Source organism: Heptranchias perlo, chromosome 15 (assembly GCF_035084215.1).
Source record: "Heptranchias perlo isolate sHepPer1 chromosome 15, sHepPer1.hap1, whole genome shotgun sequence".
NCBI lineage: Eukaryota > Metazoa > Chordata > Chondrichthyes > Hexanchiformes > Hexanchidae > Heptranchias > Heptranchias perlo.
In genome coordinates this window covers 3,080,316-3,101,634 of record NC_090339.1, presented here as the reverse complement: position 1 = coordinate 3,101,634, position 21,319 = coordinate 3,080,316, and the positions used below count along the sequence as shown (strand labels likewise).

The window sequence follows — 21,319 nt, the reverse complement described above, 5'->3', positions numbered from 1 at the left end:
GATGGGCAATAAATGCTGGCCTTGCCAGCGACGCCCACACCCCATGAATGAATAAAAAAAGGGGGGCAGGAAAGGACCAGCTGGTCCATCAAACCTGCCCCACACTCATGATGCCTGGAGCATCGTGATTAGACACTTCCTACCCCACTGCCTATATTTGAAATTCAGACTCGCACTCCCCCCGATTTTCCACCCATTCTGTGTCTGAGTGAGAAGTCTCTTCTGTTCAGAATCATGAGTTCAGAGATAGAAAAGCAGAATCTCCCCGGCAACAAGTGAGGTTGCACTGGATTCGATTCTCATTGGATAGTGTACATGAACCTGACCACTCCGATGAAAGGCTGTGTTATTAGAACAGTTCAGCACTGTCACCATTTACTCCCAGTGTGGGTGAGACACTGAAGCAGCAGGACCGGTCACTCTGGACCGGTCACCCTGGACCGGTCACTCTGGACCGGTCACCCTGGACCAGTCACTCTGGATTAAGGTGTTGACAGCGGCAGTACTTCACTGATAGACTCTCCTCCTTCAAGGAACCAGTGCAGGTAAGGACCAAGAAATGAAACAACAAACTGAGTGTCATCAAAATATCGAGGGTGATTCATATTCAACGGGTTTAAACAGAATCACAGCTCATCTTTAAAGTTTGTTCTGAATGTTCTCCCCTCATTGTCTCAATCTCCTTTTCTCTTCAAATTCTGGATGTGTTCGAAACACAAACTCCTAAAAGTAAGGAGTTTTATTCATGGTTTTTAGGAAGATTGAGTGAAAATGAAACTGTTACAAAACAAACTGCAGGAAATGCCTTTTAATAAAATTCACAGGTCCGTGTATTTATCGGATTGGGGAGTGGTGTCGAACAAGAGGCAGGAAGTGGAAATTGCTCTCAGTGGAGGTGGTGTTCCAGTCAATACAGAGAGAGGAAACTGAACATCTCATTGTAAACACGCAAACAGGACAGAAAAATCAGAACAAAAAGGGCAAATCACCTCTCATGTTTTGTCTCTCCTTCCCTGCCTGGCTGATTATTCCAAGCATTTAATCCCTTTTAAATGAGAAATGATTGCTTGATATTACCGCATGAATGCTGAACACACTCATAATATTCCTGAGTCTGTTATTTAACACAGGCATTTATTTTAAATGGGTTTAGGCCTCTCGTTAAAAATGGTCACTCACTTTCTTTCATGACTAAACACAATCACCGAGTCACTGAATAACACAGACCCTCTGCTGGTTGTTGACTGAAGACTGACTGATGAGTTCAGCACAGGGAGCCTAATACAAACCTCTGGACACAGACCTGTCTGTCAAAATGACCACAGCCAATCATTGACCCTGCCCCTCCTCACAGGTCTCACATACAGCTGTCAATCAAAATCACCAACTCCAGACATAAAAAATAGGAGCAAGAGGAGGCCATTCAGCCCTTCGGGCCTGCTCCGCCATTCAAAATGATCATGGCTGATCGTCTAACTCAGTAGATGGCTCCAGACCTCATTACAGTCTTGGTCCAAACATGGACAAAAGAGCTGAATTCCAGAGGTGAGGTGAGAGTGACTGCCCTTGACATCAAGGCAGCATTTGACTGAGTGTGGCACCAAGGAGCCCGAGTAAAATTGAAGTCAATGGGAATCAGGGGGAAAACTCTCCAGTGGCTGGAGTCATACCTAGCACAAAGAAAGATGGTAGTGGTTGTTGAGTCCAATCAACTTAGCCCCAGGACATTGCTGCAAGAGTTCCTCAGGGCAGTGTCCTAGGCCCAACCATCTTCAGCTGATTCACCAATGACCTTCCCTCCATCATAAGGTCAGAAATGGGGATGTTCGCTGATGATTGCACAGTGTTCAGTTCCATTCGCAACCCCTCAGATAATGAAGCAGTCCGAGCCCGCATGCAACAAGACCTGGACAACATCCAGGCTTGGGCTGATAAGTGGCAAGTAACATTCGCGCCAGACAAGTGCCAGGCAATGACCATCTCCAACAAGAGACAGTCAAACCACCTCCCCTTGACATTCAACGGCATTACCATCGCCGAATCCCCCACCATCAACATCCTGGGAGTCACCATTGACCAGAAACTTAACTGGACCAGCCATATAAATACTGTGGCTACAAGAGCAGGTCAGAGGCTGGGTATTCTGCGGTGAGTGACTCACCTCCTGACTCCCCAAAGCCTTTCCACCATCTACAAGGCACAAGTCAGGAGTGTGTTGGAATACTCTCCACTTGCCTGGATGAGTGCAGCTCCAGCAACACTCAAGAAGCTCGACACCATCCAGGACAAAGCAGGCGCTTGATTGGCACCCCATCCACCACCCTAAACATTCAATCCCTTCACCACTGGGGCACTGTGGCTGCAGTGTGTACCATCCACAGGATGCACTGCAGCAACTCGCCAAGGCTTTTTCGACAGCACCTCCCAAACCCGCGACCTCTACCACTTAGAAGGACAAGAGCAGCAGGCACATGGGAACAACACCACCTGCACGTTCCCCTCCAAGTCACACACCATCCCAACTTGGAAATATATCGCCGTTCCTTCATCGTCGCTGGGTCAAAATCCTGGAACTCCCTTCCTAACAGCACTGTGGGAGAACCGTCACCACACGGACTGCAGCGGTTCAAGAAGGCGGCTCACCACCACCTTATCAAGGGCAATTAGGGATGGGCAATAAATGCCGGCCTTGCCAGCGACGCCCACATCCCATGAACAAATAAAAAATAAAGTACCCTGTTCCTGCTTTTTCCCATATCCCTTGATCCCTTTCGCATTCAGAAATATCTCCTTCTTGAATACATTTAATAACTTGGCCTCCACTGCCTTCTGTGGTTGAGAATTCCACAGGTTCACCACCCTCTGAATGAAGAAATTTCTCCTCATCTCGGTTCTAAATGGCATATCCCCTATCCTGAGACTGTGACCCCTGGTTCTGGACTCGCCAGCCATCAGGAACATCCTGCCTGTATCTAGTCTGTCTAGTCCTGTTAGAATTTTACATGTTTCGATGAGATCACCTCTCATTCTTCTAAACTCTAGTGAATATAGGCTGTGTCGACCCAATCTCTCCTCATACGTCAGTCCTGCCATCCCAGGAATCAGTCTGGTAAACCTTTGTTGCACTCCCTCCATGGCAAGGACATCCTTCCTCAGATAAGGAGTCCAAAACTGCACACAATACTCCAGATGTGGTCTCACCAAGGCCCTGTATAACTGCAGTAAGACATCCCTGTTCCTGTACTCAAATCCTCTTGCAATGAACGCCAACATACCATTCGCCTTCCTAACTGCTTGCTGCACCTGAATGCTCGCTTTCAGCGACTGGTGTACAAGGACACCCAGGTCTCGTTGCACCTCCCCTTTTCCCAATCTATCTCCATTCAGATAATAATCTGCCTTTCTGTTTTCACAACCAAAGTGGATAACCTCACATTTATCCACGTTATACTGCATCTGCCATGTTCTTGCCCAATCATCGAACTTGTCGAAATCACATTGGAGCCTCTTTGCATCCTCCTCACAGCTCACATTCCATCCCAGCTTTGTGTCATCTGCTAACTTGGAAATGTTACATTTAGTTCCCTCGTCCAAATCATTGATACAGATTGTGAATAGCTGGGGCCCAAGCACTGATCCCTGCGGTACCCCACTAGTCACTGCCTGCCACCCGGAAAAAGACCCGTTTATTCCTACTCTCTGTTTCCTATCTGTCAACCAATTCTCAATCCATGCCAGTATATTCTCCTCAATCTCATCTGCGTTAATTTTGCACACTAACCTCTTGTGTGGGACCTTATCAAAAGCTTTCTGAAAATCCAAATACACCACATCCACATCCACTGGTTCTCCCTTATCTATTCTACTAGTTATATCCTCAAAAAACTCCAGTAGATTTGTTAAGCATGATTTTCCTTTCATAAACCCATGCTGACTTTGTCCAATCCCGTTAATGCCCTCCAAGTGTTCTGTTATCACATCTTTTATAATAGACTCTAATATTTTCCCCACTACTGATGTCAGGCTAACTGGTCTGTAATTCCCTGTTTTTTCTCTCCCTGCTTTTTTCAGTAGTGGGGTTACATTTGCCACCCTCCAATCTGTAGGGGTTATGGGGAGCGGGCAGGAAATTGGACATGAAGCTGAGTTCGGATCGGTCAATGCCCTGTGGGTGGCGGAGAGGGCCCAGGGGCTGTGTGGCCGGGTCCTGCTCCGACTTCTTGTGTTCTTTAGATTTGTGGTTGGGATCAGATCAGCCATGATCTTATTGAAGGGCCGATTGGCCTACTCCTGCTCCAATTTCTTATGTTCTTATGTTCTTATGTTCCAGAATCATAGAATCATAGAATCATAGAAGTTACAACATGGAAACAGGCCCTTCGGCCCAACATGTCCATGTCGCCCAGTTGATACCACTAAGCTAGTCCCAATTGCCTGCACCTGGCCCATATCCCTCTATACCCATCTTACCCATGTAACTGTCCAAATGCTTTTTAAAAGACAAAATTGTACCCGCCTCGACTACTGCCTCTGGCAGCTTGTTCCAGACACTCACCACCCTTTGAGTGAAAAAATTGCCCCTCTGGACCCTTTTGTATCTCTCCCCTCTCACCTTAAATCTATGCCCCCTCGTTATAGACTCCCCTACCTTTGGGAAAAGATTTTGACTATCGACCTTATCTATGCCCCTCATTATTTTATAGACTTCTATAAGATCACCCCTTAACCTCCTACTCTCCAGGGAAAAAAGTCTCAGTCTATCTAACCTCTCCCTGTAAGTCAAACCATCAAGTCCCGGTAGCATCCTAGTAAATCTTTTCTGCACTCTTTCTAGTTTAATAATATCCTTTCTATAATAGGGTGACCAGAACTGTACACAGTATTCCAAGTGTGGCCTCACCAATGCCCTGTACAACTTCAACCAACTCCTGCATTCAATGTTCTGACCAATGAAACCAAGCATGCCGAATGCCTTCTTCACCACCCTATCCACCTGTGACTCCACTTTCAAGGAGCTATGAACCTGTACTCCTAGATCTCTTTGTTCTATAACTCTCCCCAACGCCCTACCATTAACGGAGTAGGTCCTGGCCTGATTCGATCTACCAAAATGCATCACCTCACATTTATCTAAATTAAACTCCATCTGCCATTCATCGGCCCACTGGCCCAATTTATCAAGATCCCGTTGCAATCCTAGATAACCTTCTTCACTGTCCACAATGCCACCAATCTTGGTGTCATCTGCAAACTTACTAACCATGCCTCCTAAATTCTCATCCAAATCATTAATATAAATAACAAATAACAGCGGACCCAGCACCGATCCCTGAGGCACACCGCTGGACACAGGCATCCAGTTTGAAAAACAACCCTCTACAACCACCCTCTGTCTTCTGTCGTCAAGCCAATTTTGTATCCAATTGGCTACCTCACCTTGGATCCCATGAGATTTAACCTTATGTAACAACCTACCATGCGGTACCTTGTCAAAGGCTTTGCTGAAGTCCATGTAGACCACGTCTACTGCACAGCCCTCATCTATCTTCTTGGTTACCCCTTCAAAAAACTCAATCAAATTCGTGAGACATGATTTTCCTCTCACAAAACCATGCTGACTGTTCCTAATTAGTCCCTGCCTCTCCAAATGCCTGTAGATCCTGTCCCTCAGAATACCCTCTAACAACTTACCCACTACAGATGTCAGGCTCACTGGTCTGTAGTTCCCAGGCTTTTCCCTGCCGCCCTTCTTAAACAAAGGCACAACATTTGCTACCCTCCAATCTTCAGGCACCTCACCTGTGGCGGTGGATGATTCAAATATCTCTGCGAGGGGACCCGCAATTTCCTCCCTCACCTCCCATAACGTCCTGGGATACATTTCATCAGGTCCCGGAGATTTATCTACCTTGATGCGCGTTAAGACTTCCAGCACCTCCCTCTCTGTAATATGTACACTCCTCAAGACATCACTATTTATTTCCCCAAGTTCCCTAACATCCATGCCTTTCTCAACCGTAAATACCGATGTGAAATATTCATTCAGGATCTCACCCATCTCTTGTGGTTCCGCACATAGATGACCTTGTTGATCCTTAAGAGGCCCTACTCTCTCCCTAGTTACCCTTTTGCCCTTTATGTACTTGTAGAAGCTCTTTGGATTCTCCTTTGCCTGATCTGCCAAAGCAATCTCATATCCCCTTTTTGCCCTCCTGATTTCTCTCTTAACTCTACTCCGGCAATCTCTATACTCTTCAAGGGATCCACTTGATCCCAGCTGCCTATGCATGTCATATGCCTCCTTCTTCTTTTTGACTAGTGCCTCAATCTCCCGAGTCATCCAAGGTACCCTACTTCTACCAGCCTTGCCCTTCACTTTATAAGGAATGTGCTTACCCTGAACCCTGGTTAACACACTTTTGAAAGCCTCCCACTTACCAGACGTCCCTTTGCCTGCCAACAGACTCTCCCAATCAACTTCTGAAAGTTCCTGTCTAATACCATCAAAATTGGCCTTTCCCCAAATTAGAATTTTAACTTTTGGGCCAGACCTATCCTTCTCCAGAGCTATCTTAAAACTAATGGAATTATGATCACTGGTCCCAAAGTGATCCCTCACTAACACTTTTGTCACCTGCCCTTCCTTATTTCCCAAGAGGAGGTCAAGTTTTGCCCCCTCTCTAGTCGGGCCATCCACATACTGAATGAGAAATTCCTCCTGAATACACTCAACAAATTTCTCTCCATCCAAGCCCCTAATGCTATGGCTGTCCCAGTCAATGTTGGGAAAGTTAAAGTCCCCTACTATTACCACCCTATTTTTCTTGCAGCTGTCTGTAATCTCCTTACATATTTGCTCCTCAATTTCCCGTTGACTATTTGGGGGTCTGTAGTACAATCCTATCAAAGTGATCTCTCCCTTCTTATTCTTCAGTTCTACCCATATAGACTCAGTCGGCGAACCCTCGGATATATCCCCTCTCACTACTGCCGTGATGTTCTCCCTAATCAAGAACGCAACTCCCCCTCCTCTCTTACCTCCTGCTCTATCTTTCCTATAGCATCTGTACCCTGGAACATTGAGCTGCCAGTCCTGCCCCTCCCTTAGCCATGTTTCAGTAATAGCTATAACATCCCAGTCCCATGTACCCATCCATGCCCTGAGTTCATCTGCCTTGCCCATCAGACTTCTTGCATTGAAATAAATGCAGTTTAATCTAGACTTCCCTTGGTCTTTGCCCTGCTTTCTCAGACCATCTGTCCGGTCATGTTCTGTACACTCTCCCTTACTGCCTTTTGTTTCTGTCACCACTTTATTTCCCACTGACTTCCTGCATCGGTTCCCATCCCCCTGCCACATTAGTTTAAACCCTCCCCAACAGCACTGGCAAACACTCCCCCTAGGACATTGGTTCCAGTCCTGCCCAGATGCAGACCGTCCAATTTGTACTGGTCCCACCTCCCCCAGAACCGGTTCCAATGGCCCAGGAATTTGAATCCCTCCCTCTTGCACCATCTCTCAAGCCACGTATTCATCTTAGCTATCCTGTCATTCCTACTCTGACTAGCCCGTGGCACTGGTAGCAATCCTGAGATTACTACCTTTGAGGTCCTACTCTTTAGTTTAACTCCTAACTCCCTAAATTCAGCTTGTAGGACCTCATCCTGTTTTTTACCTATATCGTTAATGCCTATATGCACCACGACAACTGGCTGTTCACCCTCCCCCTCCAGAATGTCCTGCAGCCACTCCAAGACATCCTTGACCCTTGCACCAGGGAGGCAACATACCATCCTGGAGTCTCGGTTGCGTCCGCAGAAACGCCTGTCTATTCCCCTTACAATCGAGTCCCCTATCACTATAGCTCTGCCATTCTTTTTCCTGCCCTCCTGTGCAGCAGAGCCAGCCACGGTGCCATGAACCTGGCCACTGCCACCTTCCCCTGGTGAGCCATCTCCCCCAACAGTATCCAAAACGGTATACCTGTTTTGGAGGGAGATGACCGCAGGGGACCCCTGCACTGCCTTCCTACTCTTCCTCTGTCTGTTGGTCACCCATTCACTATCTCCCTCAGTAATTTTTATCTGTGGTGTGACCAACTCACTGAACGTGCTATCCACGACTTTCTCAGCATCGCGGATGCTCCAAAGTGAGTCCATCCGCAGCTCCAGAGCCGTCAAGCGGTCAAACAATAGCTGCAGCTGGACACACTTCCCGCAGGTGAAGGAATCAGGGATACAGGAAGGATCCCTGAATTCCCACATCCCACAAGAGGAACATGACATGGCTGTGGGATCTCCTGCCATGACTTAACCCTTAAGTTAGCTTAACAACAACTGCAATGTCAAGAGAAAAAAAAGGAAAGAAAAACTACTTACCACTCCCTTTAAGGAGTTTACTCCTTTAAATTGTTCTCAATTTAGAGAATGTTAACTACACGAGGGACCTTGATTCACTAAAAAATAAACGCTACTTCCTATAAGACCTGCAGACCTTCCCTTTCCTTTTACTTTAGTTACTGTAGATAAGTAGAAATACTCACCTGAACCTACTCACCAATCAGGTACCTCCCCTGTGTCGCGTCCCGATCTGATTCCTGACGTCACTTCGAACTCGGTCGCAGCTCCGCTCGGCTCGGCTCCTCTTAGCGCTCTGAAATCCCGCCTTTTATCGGACGCTCCCTCCGCTCGGCTCGGCTCCTCTCAGCTGTTCTCAGCGCTCTGAAATCCCGCCTTTTATCGGACGCTCCCTCCGCTCGGCTCGGCTCCTCTCAGCTGTTCTCAGCGCTCTGAAATCCCGCCTTTTATCGGACGCTCCCTCCGCTCGGCTCGGCTCCTCTCAGCTGTTCTCAGCGCTCTGAAATCCCGCCTTTTATCGGACGCTCCCTCCGCTCGGCTCGGCTCCTCTCAGCTGTTCTCAGCGCTCTGAAATCCCGCCTTTTATCGGACGCTCCCTCCGCTCGGCTCGGCTCCTCTCAGCTGTTCTCAGCGCTCTGAAATCCCGCCTTTTATCGGACGCTCCCTCCGCTCGGCTCGGTTCCTCTCAGCTGTTCTCAGCGCTCTGAAATCCAGCCTTTTATCGGACGCTCCCTCCGCTCGGCTCCTCTCAGCTGTTCTCAGCGCTCTGAAATCCCGCCTTTTATCGGACGCTCCCTCCGCTCGGCTCGGCTCCTCTCAGCTGTTCTCAGCGCTCTGAAATCCCGCCTTTTATCGGACGCTCCCTCCGCTCGGCTCGGCTCCTCTCAGCTGGACACACTTCCCGCAGGTGAAGGAATCAGGGATACAGGAAGGAGCCCTGAATTCCATAGAATTTTGCAAGATGATCACCAATGCATCCACTATTTCCAGGGCCACTTCCTTTAGTACTCTGGGATGTCGATTATCAGGCCCTGGGGATTTGTCAGCCTTTAGCTCCATTAATTTCCCGAGCACTATTTTTTTACTAATACTGATTTCCTTCAGTTCCTCCCTCTCACTAGACCCTTGGTTCCCTAACATTTCTGGGAGGTTATTTGTATCCTCCTTTGTGAAGACAGAACCAATATATGTGTTTAATTGTTCTGCCATTTCTTTGTTCCCCATTATAATTTCCCCCATTTCTGACTGTAAGGGACCTACATTTGTCTTCACTAATCTTTTTCTCTTGACATATTTATAGAAGCTTTTACAGTCAGTTTTTATGTTCCCTGCTAGTTTACTCTCATACTCTATTTTTCCCCTCTTAATCAATCTCTTTTCTCTCCTTTGCTGAATTCTAAACTGCTCCCAATCCTCAGGCTTGCCGCTTTTTCTGGCAATTTTATATGTCTCCTCTTTGGATCTAATACTATCCCTAATTTCTTTTGTAAGCCACGATTGAGCCACCTTTCCTGTTTTATTTTTGCGCCAGACAGGAATGAATAATTGTAATTCCTGCACACGTTCTTTAAATATTAGCCATTGCCTATCCACCATCATCCCTTTTAGTAAAGTTCCCCAATCTATCCTAGCCAACTCGCACCTCATACTTTCATCATTTCCTTTATTTAGATTCAGGACCCCAGTTTCGGATTCAACCACTTCACTCTCCATCTTAATGAGGAATTCTATCATGTTATGGTCGCTCTTCCCTAAGGGACCCTGCACAACAAGATTGTTAATTAATCCTTTCTCATTGCACAATATCCAGTCTGGGATCGCCTGTTCTCTAGTTGGTTCCTCAATGTATTGGTCTAGAAAACCATTACGTACACACTCCAGGAATTCCTCCCCCACAGTATTATTACTAATTTGGTTTGACCAATCTATATGTAGATTAAAGTCATCCATGATTATAATTGTACCCTTCTTGCATGCGTCTCTGATTTCCTGTTTAATGCCCCCCCCCCCAACATCTCCACTATTGTTTGGGGGCCTATAGACAACCCCCACCAACGTTTTCTGTCCCTTGGTGTTTCTTAGCTCCACCCATACAGATTCCACATCGTGATTTTCCGAGCCAATATCCTTCCTCACTATTGCATTGATTTCCTCCTTTACTAACAACGCTACCCCACCTCCTTTCCCTTTTTGCCTGTCCTTCCTAGATATTGAATACCCCTGGATGTTCAGTTCCCATCCTTAGTCACCCTGCAGCCGTGTCTCCGTAATCGCAACTATATCATAACCGTTAATATCTATCTGCGCTGTTAATTCATCTACCTTATTGCGAATGCTCTGCGCATTAGGACACAATGCCTTTAGACTTGCCTTTTTAAGATTGCTAGTCATCTTCGTTTTATTTTGCACTATGGCCCTATTTGTTTTTCGCCCTTGTTTTCTCTGCCTTCCACTATTGCTTCTTCCCTTTTTGTCTTTTGTTTCTATCCTTGTTTCCCCCTCCTCTGTCTCCCTGCTCATGTTCCCATCCTCCTGCCATTCTCGTTTAAATCTTCCCCAACAGCACAAGCAAACACCCCCGCGAGGACATCGGTCCCGGTCCTGCTCGGGTGTAACCCATCACGCTTGTGCAGGTCCCACCTTCCCCAGAACCGGTCCCATGTCCAAGGAATCTAAATCCCTCCCCCCTACACCATCCCTGCAGCCACGCATTCATCCTGTCTATTCTCCTGTTCCTATACTCACTCGAACGAGGCACTGGCAGTGATCCTAAGATCACTACCTTTGAGGTCCTGCTTTTTAATTTATCTCCTAACTCCTTAAATTCACCTTGCAGGACCTCAAACCTTTTTATTACCTGTGTTGTTGGTACCGATATGGACCACGACTACTGGCTGTTCACCCTCCCCCTCCTGAATGCCCTGCAGCCGCTCCGTGACATCCTTGACCCTAGCACCAGGGAGGCAACATACCATCCTGGAGTCACTTTTGCGGCTGCAGAAATGACTATCTGTTCCCCATACAATTGAATCCCCTATCACTATAGCCCTGCCGCTATTATTCCTCCCCTCCTGTGCAGCAGAGCCACCTGTGGTGCCACAAACTTGGCTCTTGCTGCTTTCCCCTGATAAGCCATCTCCCCCAACAGTATCCAAAGCGGTATATCTGTTTGAGAGGGAGATGGCCCCAGGGGACTCCTGATCAACCTGCCCAGTCCTTCCACTCTGCCTGGCAGTCACCCATTTCTTTTCTTCCTGCGTAATCTTTACCTGCGGCGTGACCACCTCACTGAACGTGCTATCCACGATAATCTCAGCATTGCAGATGCTCCACAGTGAATCCACCCGCAGCTCCAGCTCCGAAATACAGTTAGTCAGTAGCTGCAGGTGGACACACTTCCTGCACACTGACCTGATTCTTTGACCTGAGCCTGAAACTTCGGCCTATCTGTTTGAAGACTCTGTGAATCCATGTCAGAACAACACATTGTACCAGTCATAGCCATTCAAATAATGCTTTAAACAGAAACACAGGTTATTAGAGCTTAGAATGAATTGCTGCTGTAATAACCCAATTGTCAAAAGATGGATGTTGATGATTCTACATTCAATCGACATCAGTATAATAATCTCCCCTTTGTTTAACAGAAGCCAAGACCCAGATTTTCCTCCGTGTCAGAGTCACTCTGCAATTGAACCACGACTGCATGTCCGGTCACCAATATGACCAAGTGTGACCCTGTCCAATTTTCATGTTTGGAGCTAATTAACTATTCAGGGTGTTTTCCCAGTGATATTTACTCCCTCTGTTGGGAGGCTGCCTCTGGGAATGAGAGAAATCCAGTGTTGCTGCAGCAGCTTAAAGAGGCCAGGGCATCCATTGTGTTTGAGCAGCAACTTAGAAAGTTACAATAATGTTTGAGGCTGGTTCTTTGTGGCACAGAGGCTCCATATTTTTTGGGACTGAGAGAAGGAGTCACATGAAAAGCCTGGTCCAGTCCAGGACTGAGAAGGAGGGTGAATTAAAGTGACTGAATTCAATGTCAAATCAGGTACAGAAAGAGAAATAAAGAGAGGGAAAGAAAGATTGGATTAAGAGAAAGAAAAAAGACAGAAAGGAAAAGTAAGAAAAAATGTTTAAAATTTAAAATTTGACTTTATAAAATCTCCTCAAACAATTCACAAGCTGAAGGAATGAGACTCCACACTTATAATTGTTCACTTTCTGGGCAAGAGCGGTTGATTGGCTGTCATTAACAATTATTACTTTGTTAAAAGGGTACTTACACTGTTAATTACTATATTTATCTATCTGTGATGAGTTTACATACGAACGTAGGAAAAGGAGTGGGTAATTAAAGTGCAAATGCAGCAACGTCATGAAAATCACAGGGAGGTTAAACACGTGATGCCATTTTCATAAAGCTAACGGCGGAGCAGTGCAAATTGGCCAGCAACTTGTGCCGATTCACAATTCACGGGGTGTCTCTTCCTCGCAACAAGTTGCTGGCCGATTTGTGCATTAATAATGGCGGCATTGTTCAGACGCCGTTATTTATTCAACAATATCTGGCCCCATGTTTTCCATTTCCACCCACCTTGCCCTCCCTGTGTTCCACACCAGGTGCTACTTTCCTGAAATAATGATGAGGAAACATGAGACCTTTCACATCCCATTCCTTCCCTCACAATCTGACTTAGTGAAGATGTGAAAAAGCTCCGTTCTGTATTCTGTAGTTTCTTGGACCTGTTCCCACCCTGATTAAGGATGATTATTCCCACCAGTCTTGTACTTTATCTGATGGAAAATAAATTGCCGTCACTCACACTCTCTACTTTCCTCTTAAAGGAGAAAACCTAAGACAAAGAAGTGTCATCGGGGGAGGAGCCACAAGCCTCTGACCTCTCACCCTTTCTGCGGAGGAAGCTCTGGAATCACTGGGCAGTCACACAGGACAAACAGCGGGAGACAGAGAAGTAGGATGGGAGGTGCCAGCTTCAGGTTGGTCAGGAAACTCCTCGTATTGTCTCTCTTCAGTTCCTTCTGTTACAGCACAATCTGTCATCGCAATATATTGTCAGTGCTTAACTTCATCATTTGTAGTGAGAGTCCACTCCATTCTGCAGCTCATGTACCTCTGTTAACCTCTCCTCTTCCTCAACCCTTCAGCAGAACCAGGGTCCTCAGTTTGTCTCCACCCAACCCTCAGTTCACCAACCCCATCACTGCATCTGAGCCTTGCAAGCACCAGCCGAGAGACACCCACTCAATAGGGCTTAGTCAGACTGAGGGGAGACTGCATGTTTATACACAGAGGGCAAGTGGTGAGGAGAAACTTAGGGTGGTAGATGAGGGAACAGTCACTGCTGTCTGGAGGGACAGGAGATGCTTCTCCTCAGCTTTGGTACCTCAGGTACCAGATCTAAGGGGTCCATCAGTTAAAGGAAGAGAGCTTACACAGCATCAAACCCGTGTACCGGCAGTTAAGATGGTGTCCCAGAATGTGCAGCAAATGGTGGGTCGGTTGGAGGAGTCCATTACTTGCATCTGCGGCACCATGATGGATGTGTGTGCAGCCACTCAGTCGACCCTGGAGTCGGGCAGCAGAGGTCCCCCAATAGGGGAGGCAAGGACAGGCATAGCTACCATGGGCGACTTGGGCATCAGGGTGGAGAGGACCAATTCTTAGGGCTCCAAGATCTAATTGGAACCATTCAATCTGCTTTCCCTCTGATCAAACAAATGCACAACCCAATACCAGGTGTGTGCACGGAACAGGTGTCTCTCAGGACAGTGCCACAGTGCCTCGCCAGCGACGCCCACATCCCATGAACGAATAAAAAAAAAAAATCCGCCCAATATCTAATCATACGATCATGTAAATTGGAAGCCTAATGATAGGACCCACTTGTGATCTGAATTGCATATCATGGAGTAAATTTTAATCCCCAAGAATGGGTGGATTGGGGGAGGGTGGGCAGTGAAAATAGTAAGTTTTTAGAGTGGGACCGCATCCTGGCTCCAACCCGCCCACTTCTGGGTTTAACCCAGACAGGTTTGTACCCGTGTGCACAGCAGACAACAGGAAGTCCCGCCCACACCTAAAGTCGGAGGGCCGATACATAAAAGGGCAATGTACCTCATTGAAATACTTGAGGTATTTAATATTTTGTGTTTTAGAAAATTAAAATGAATTTAGCCTTACCTGTTCAGGTTCCCCAGCGCCTCGGATTCACGTCAGGTGAAAACAGACGGGGAGGGCCGGATCCATGAGGTGAGACCCTTTATTGCTCTGCTTGTGGGCCTGGAGGAGCAGGAGTGTTTCATCCAGGCCCAAGAAGCTCACCTGGCCAACAGAATCCCCACGATTGGCCGATCCCCCACCCTCCCGATGGTGGACACTCCTCCCCGCACCCCACCCCCCGGATTCACGATGTTCGCTGACCCTCCCAATCCACGATGCTGGTTGACCCCCCCCCCTTAACCCGATATCGTCCACGTCCGTCCACCGATCCCCTCCCTCTCCAATTTTATCCAAGCCTGATGATCTCTCTCTCCCTCCCGCCCTCTCTCTGATTTGCAGCTCCTTTCACTTCTGACAGCCAGCCTGTCAATCAGACTGGCTGCGAAACCCGGAAGTGCCATTTATGGGCAGACCCCAGGAAGTCCCGCCCACTTACCTTCTGGGTTTCGCACATGGAAATCTTCCCCCCCAGCTCACTTCCCAGCTGGAAGTTAAAATTTACCCCCATGTCTTTCGCATGTGCCCCCACAGGGAATCCTCGAATCTTTCAGTAGACGGACTGGAAACACTTCAGTGAGATGAGGCCGGGTACAAATCAATAAGCTGCTTCATTTTGGAGACAGAAAGTGAATGTACAGAGTAACAGTTAGAATCAAATCCCACTTACTTTTAATGTTTAACGTTGCTGTACATGTCCTCTCGATATTCTCGCCTGCTCATCACCCAAGGGTGTCTGGTTTCCACATCATGAATTGCCCCCCCGCAGTTATAACCGTGTTTGAACCACAGTAATTGTTCCATAGTCGAGTACAACATTATTTCTGTGACATTCTTACAGGTAACTGGAACAATGAGCAGCTATTTCCAGTGTCTAATGAGTTTAATTGGCAACTGTTTGCAAAGATTAAATTTGAAATATTTCTTAGCCATTTTGAAAGATTTTATTCCTGACAAACTTCTCCAGTACTTCTTATATTTGAGCTTTTCTAAATTATTTTGCATTAGTGGGGCTCAGTTGGTAGCACTCTCTCCACTTCAGAACTTGCGCACTTAACCCAGGCTGACACTCCTGTGCAGTTCTGCGGGAATGCTGCATTGTCAGAGGTGTTTCAGATGAGATGTTAAAAGAAAAGTGTTGTCTGCCCTCTCAGGTGGATATAAAAGATCCCAGCACCTCACAAACCAGCGCCCTCTACCACCTAGAAGGACAAGGGCAGCAGGCACATGGGAACAACACCACCTGCACGTTCCCCTCCAAGTCACACACCATCCCGACTTGGAAATATATCGACGTTCCTTCATCGTCGCTGGGTCAAAATCCTGGAACTCCCTTCCTAACAGCACAGTGGGAGAACCTTCACCACACGGACTGCAGCGGTTCAAGAAGGCAGCTCACCACCACCTTCTCAAGGGCAAATAGGGATGGGCAATAAATGCTGGCCTTGCCAGCGATGCCCACATCCCATGAATGAATTTTTTAAAATGTCACTGTTGGAAGAAGAGCAGGGAGTTCTCCCGGTGTCCGGGCCAACATTCCCCCCTCAAGCAACAGCAACAAAAACAAATTAACTGGTCATTAATCTGATTGCTTGCTGTGGGATCTTGCTGTGCATAAATTATCTGTCACATTTGGCTACATAACAACAGTGATTGCAGTTCATAAGTAATTCATTAGATGTAAAGTGTGTGGGGATGTCCTGACGATGTGACAATGTGCTTTATAAATGCAAGTTCTTTTAATCTGTTGCAAAACATCATGTAAAATGTTTCCTTTCAGAGATCAGATGGCTCAGTCTTCGAACTCTACATTCTTCAGTCAGGAAGAGCTCAACAAACTGAAGTCTGATTATGAAACGGGTGGGCTGGGAAAGGTTACACCTCTGATACAGAGGAAGATAAAGGAGCTGGGCAATACAGAGCTTAACATTGCAGTGACAGGAGAAACAGGCACAGGGAAATCCACCTTCATCAATACTATGAGAGGACTTCAGAGCGATGATGAGGGAGCAGCTGAAACCGGGGTCACAGAAACTACAATGGAGCCAACTCGATACCCACATCCCAACCTGCCTAATGTTTACTTCTGGGACCTGCCAGGAATTGGAACCACAAAATTCCCAGCCAATAAATACCTGAAGGAAATGAAATTTAAAAGATACGATTTCTTCATCATTATCTCAGGCTGTCGATTCAGAGAAAATGATACAAAACTCGCCAAAGAGATTAAACGGCTGGGGAAGAATTTCTACTTTGTTCGACCTAAAATTGACAATGATCTCAACTCACTGAACAAGCAACGGAGGAAAGTTAATGAAGAAGAAGGACTGGAAAAGATCAGGAATGACTGTGTCAGGAAGTTGCAAGAGGCAGGGATTCCATCACCCTCTGTTTTCCTGATATCGAACTTTGAACCGAATCTGTATGAATGTAAACAGTTAAATGAAGCTCTTGAAGATGATCTTCAGAATATAAAGAAAAGTGTGTTCATCCTGGCCCGTCCAAACCTAAATTTGGAGATTGTAGAGAAGAAAAGACAAGAGCTGAAGAAACGAGTCTGGATGTTGGCAACACTTTCAGGAGCAGTGGGAGCAGTGCCAGTTCCTGGCGTGTCCCTTGCTTGTGACATTGGGATTCTGGTTGGAGGAATAATAGATTTCCGCAAATATCTGGGTCTGGATGATGCCTCTCTTCAAAGACTGGCCAACATGGCAGGGAAACCTGTGGGAGTTCTGAAAGCAGAAGTGAAAACTCCCCTGGTGGGTGAAATAACTCCAGATTGAGTTATCAGGACACTGTTCCATCTCACTGCTGTCGCCCTCTCAGGAGCTGAGCTCATCCTCGATTTCATACCAGTCATTGGTTCCATCTTTGGAGCAGGATCATCGTATCTTGTCACCTATACTATGCTGAGTGATGCACTGAATGATCTTACGGAGAATGCGCGGAGAGTGGTGAAGGCTGCATTTGGGACTGATGAAAATGGTCGGAACCAAACACCAATCAAGTGAGTCGATGCTGTCGGTGATAAATTAAAGGGGTCAAACCCCGAACGTTGCAGGAATTCCATTCTACGATACTCGCTTTTTGCTGCATTCGTTCCTGGAAATATTCCTCTTCCATTTCAGGGAAGGTTATCACAGTCTGATGCTTGGTGAAAGGGTTTGCCTGGGTACAATATGAGGAGGGAAATCGAGGGGTGGGAATTACAAAAGAGCCCATCCAATTTCCCACACATGCTGCACCCAGGCGATTCCTTGCATTAAACGCAGTAACAATCAAATCTGCCCTGTTCCTAAAATCACAGAATCATACAGCACAGAAGGTGGCCATTCGGCCCATCGTGCCTGTAGCCAGAAATGTCTTTGTTTTCTTCGAGTGATTGTGATGGATTCAGTTCCCATGTACAGCCCCTTTGTGATGTTCTTGTTTGATTCATAGTAAGAGCATCATTACTGAAATGGAGCACCATGGGTTTACAGTGGAGACAAACCCACTGATACTCTGGGCTTGATTTTCTGAGTGTCGGTAATTTTTACTTTGGCCCCTGTTTCCACCCATGTAGGTGTCGTTCGCACCAAGTTGTATTCCCAATCGGTGATTAAATCAGAGACCTGAGATATCCCTGGGGATGGGAAGAGGGAGAGGAAAATGATAAGGAAGAAGCAGCAGCAGAAGAGCAGTTACTGCGGGAGGAGAGGTGTGGGAGCGTGTAACATCAACTTACTGAAACCATGTGTGCTGCATAATCAGTGATATGGGCAACAGGTTGATGTTATTGATGTGATATATTGTACTTTTACTCTATACTATGCTTTAATGTGATTCAGTCAGATCAATTGAACTTAATTAACAGATATCCATATGTATCAATTCTTGTTAATCAATAATTGTACCTCGGGACATTTGTTCTACGCAACAGGCTCCATATTAATGCAAACTGTTACTTTATGAATTATGATCTTATATTTATCTGTTATTATCTGATGGTAATCTGACCAAGTGAACCTGGTGAACAATGTAATTGTACCATAACATATTCTAAATATGAATGCAGTGTTGTTTGCCCTGGAGAAATGTATCGTGTGTCACTGCTTTGCAAAACAGGGGTTGTGGGAAATGCTGTGGTGAATCAGATTCTCCACCCTGGGCATTGCTGTTGAGACAATACTGTGCCAACTCAAGCAGACAATATCCACACACCACACAATGGATGCAATAAATACCCTGAGCTTCATCCTGAAGATTGTGCTGAGTATTTATTTGTCATTAGCTACATTGAAGCAGGAATGGAGGATAAGACATCCATAGATGGTGTTGGAAGAACTGAGCAGGAAAGTGTAGGAGAAGGTGAATTGGACATGGTTACTTTCCAGATGTGGTGTGTAGTTTAAGACATGGTGTAGCTGTGGCACTGACTGGAAGGTATCTGGAGACAGTGACTGAAGCTCCAGACTTTCTTGCTGCCGTGCTGGTTTTACAGCTCGTTCCTCATTCTCATTTTCATTCTTGCTCTCCCATGACTTTGCCGTTCTGGTCATCGACCTGCATTTTGAGGCATCTTTGCAGAGGTAAAGATAGTGACCATGCAGTGGGGGTTGAGTGGAGAAAGGAGGTGTCCCCTCTCCACCAAGCCATGTGAATTGCTGCTTCAGGATCCAATGGTATGTTTGATGATAATTCTGCTTGTAGTCAGAGCTTCAGTGTACCCGTGTTTTGCTTCTGGCTGCAATTGTTGTTTGGGAGTCATGGGCCACGGATGCAGAGGGTAGACCTGGTCACCCAGGAGACATCCCTCCCCTTGTTCAACTCTTTCAACTCAGGCTGATGCAGATAATGGGGTTAAAATTAAGGCATCATGACAGCTCCTGGGCAAGCAATAACTGACCTGATTGATTCTGTGTTGTTGGTCACATTCAATCCGAACATTGAGGGACTGAAGTCCTTTTTGCTTCATGTCGGGCACGGCATTGGGCACATGGACTGAGCGACAGCATGAGTACCATTGGTGGCCTTTGCTCTGGGAAAGCGAGGAGATCTGTAGAATTGGGTTCCCTCCTCACATCACTCCTGTTCGGTAGTAACAAAAGGAGGACGGTTTTTGTTCCTCGTGACCTTCTTGTTTTATTTTGGACATCGAAGTAACTGGAACTGTAGTTGTCCCTTCTGATAGTATGAAAGGAACAGAACCCATAAAAATTGAGGGTTCAGTATGATGGCCAATGGCAGTGCCTTCAGGATATTAGACGTTATCGGGGTGTTTTCCTGAAGGAGGTGACACAGCTCTGGAATTGGCTGCCTCAGAAATCTTCATCTCTTTTGGAATATTTCTTCTGTCATTCCCAGATCTCTGTGCCCCGTATGGAAGACCTACCGTGTTTAGTGGTGTGGTTGATACCTTGTGTGTCATCTGATGTCATCAGCAGCCTGTCCCTGATTCTGTTGGCTCTCAAAGAGCACTGAATGCAATCCCCATAGTGTGCAACAACTTACAGGTGTTAGAGTTCAGCTTTCTCACCACACTTTTAACTTGTGTTCACAGAAAAAAAGGCAGTTTCTATAATCAGATGAGTCTCCTCTGATTAAAACCTGCACCTCATACATTCCATGAGTGGGATTGTGTGTCAAGGAGCAAATAATTAACCCTAAACTGTGATATGTTGCACCAGAGATGATGTGAAACACTGACATTCTCCGGTATGTTCCAAAAGGAGGCAGATACCGTACTGTCAAGATCTTTCTCTTTAGGCCAATAGATTTATTTACAAGTAAGATCATACATGGAAGTAGGGAGACAGAAGTCAGAGATTACAAGTACACAGGGCAAACAAAGATAAATTATTCTTCAAAGAATCCAAATATCTTCTTTAGAATATGCTTCTTCCACAGTATGATAATGTACAAGACATTTAGGAACATAGGAACATAGGAACAGGAGTAGGCTATTCAGCCCCTCGTGCCTGCTCCGCCATTTGATAAGATCATGGCTGATCTGTGGTCTAACTCCATAGACCTGCCTTTGGCCCATATCCCTTAATACCTTTGGTTGCCTAAAAGCTATCTATCTCAGATTTAAAATTAGCAATTGAGCTAGTATTAATTGCCGTTTGCGGAAGAGAGTTCCAAACTTCTACCACCCTTTGTGTGTAGAAATGTTTTCTAATCTCGCTCCTGAAAGGTCTGGCTCTAATGTTTAGACTGTGCCCCCTACTCCTAGAATCCCCAACCAGCGGAAATAGTTTCTCTCTATCCACCCTATCTGTTCCCCTTAATATCTTATAAACTTCGATCAGATCACCCCTTAACCTTCAAAACTCTAGAGAATACAACCCCAATTTGTGTAATCTCTCCTCGTAACTTAAACCTTGAATTCCGGGTATCATTCTAGTAAACCTACGCTGCACGCCCTCCAAGGCCAATATGTCCTTCCGAAGGTGCGGTGCCCAGAACTGCTCACAGTACGCCAGGTGCGGTCTAACCAGGGTTTTGTATAGCTGCAGCATAACTTCTGCCCCCTTGTACTCTAGTCCTCTCGATATAAAGGCCAACATTCCATTTGCCTTATTGATTATTTTCTGCACCTGTTCATGACACTTCAATGATCTATGTACCTGAACCCCTAAGTCCCTTTGGACAGCCACTGTTTTTAACTTTTTACCATTTAGAAAGTACCCTGTTCTATCCTTTTTTGATCCAAAGTGGATGACCTCACATATGTCT

General features: G+C 46.2%; 1 protein-coding gene across 1 annotated transcript; it reads left to right on the top strand.

Moving 5' to 3' along the window:
• The first annotated feature begins 353 nt into the window (after positions 1 to 353).
• On the top strand, positions 354 to 17,493 carry LOC137332837 (interferon-inducible GTPase 5-like). The gene is made up of 3 exons (XM_067996773.1): positions 354 to 545; positions 13,207 to 13,359; positions 16,380 to 17,493. The coding sequence occupies exons 2-3, from the start codon at positions 13,340 to 13,342 to the stop codon at positions 17,380 to 17,382; spliced, it is 1,023 nt and encodes a 340-aa protein (XP_067852874.1). The 5' UTR covers positions 354 to 545; positions 13,207 to 13,339; the 3' UTR covers positions 17,383 to 17,493.
• The last annotated feature ends 3,826 nt before the right edge of the window (positions 17,494 to 21,319 follow it).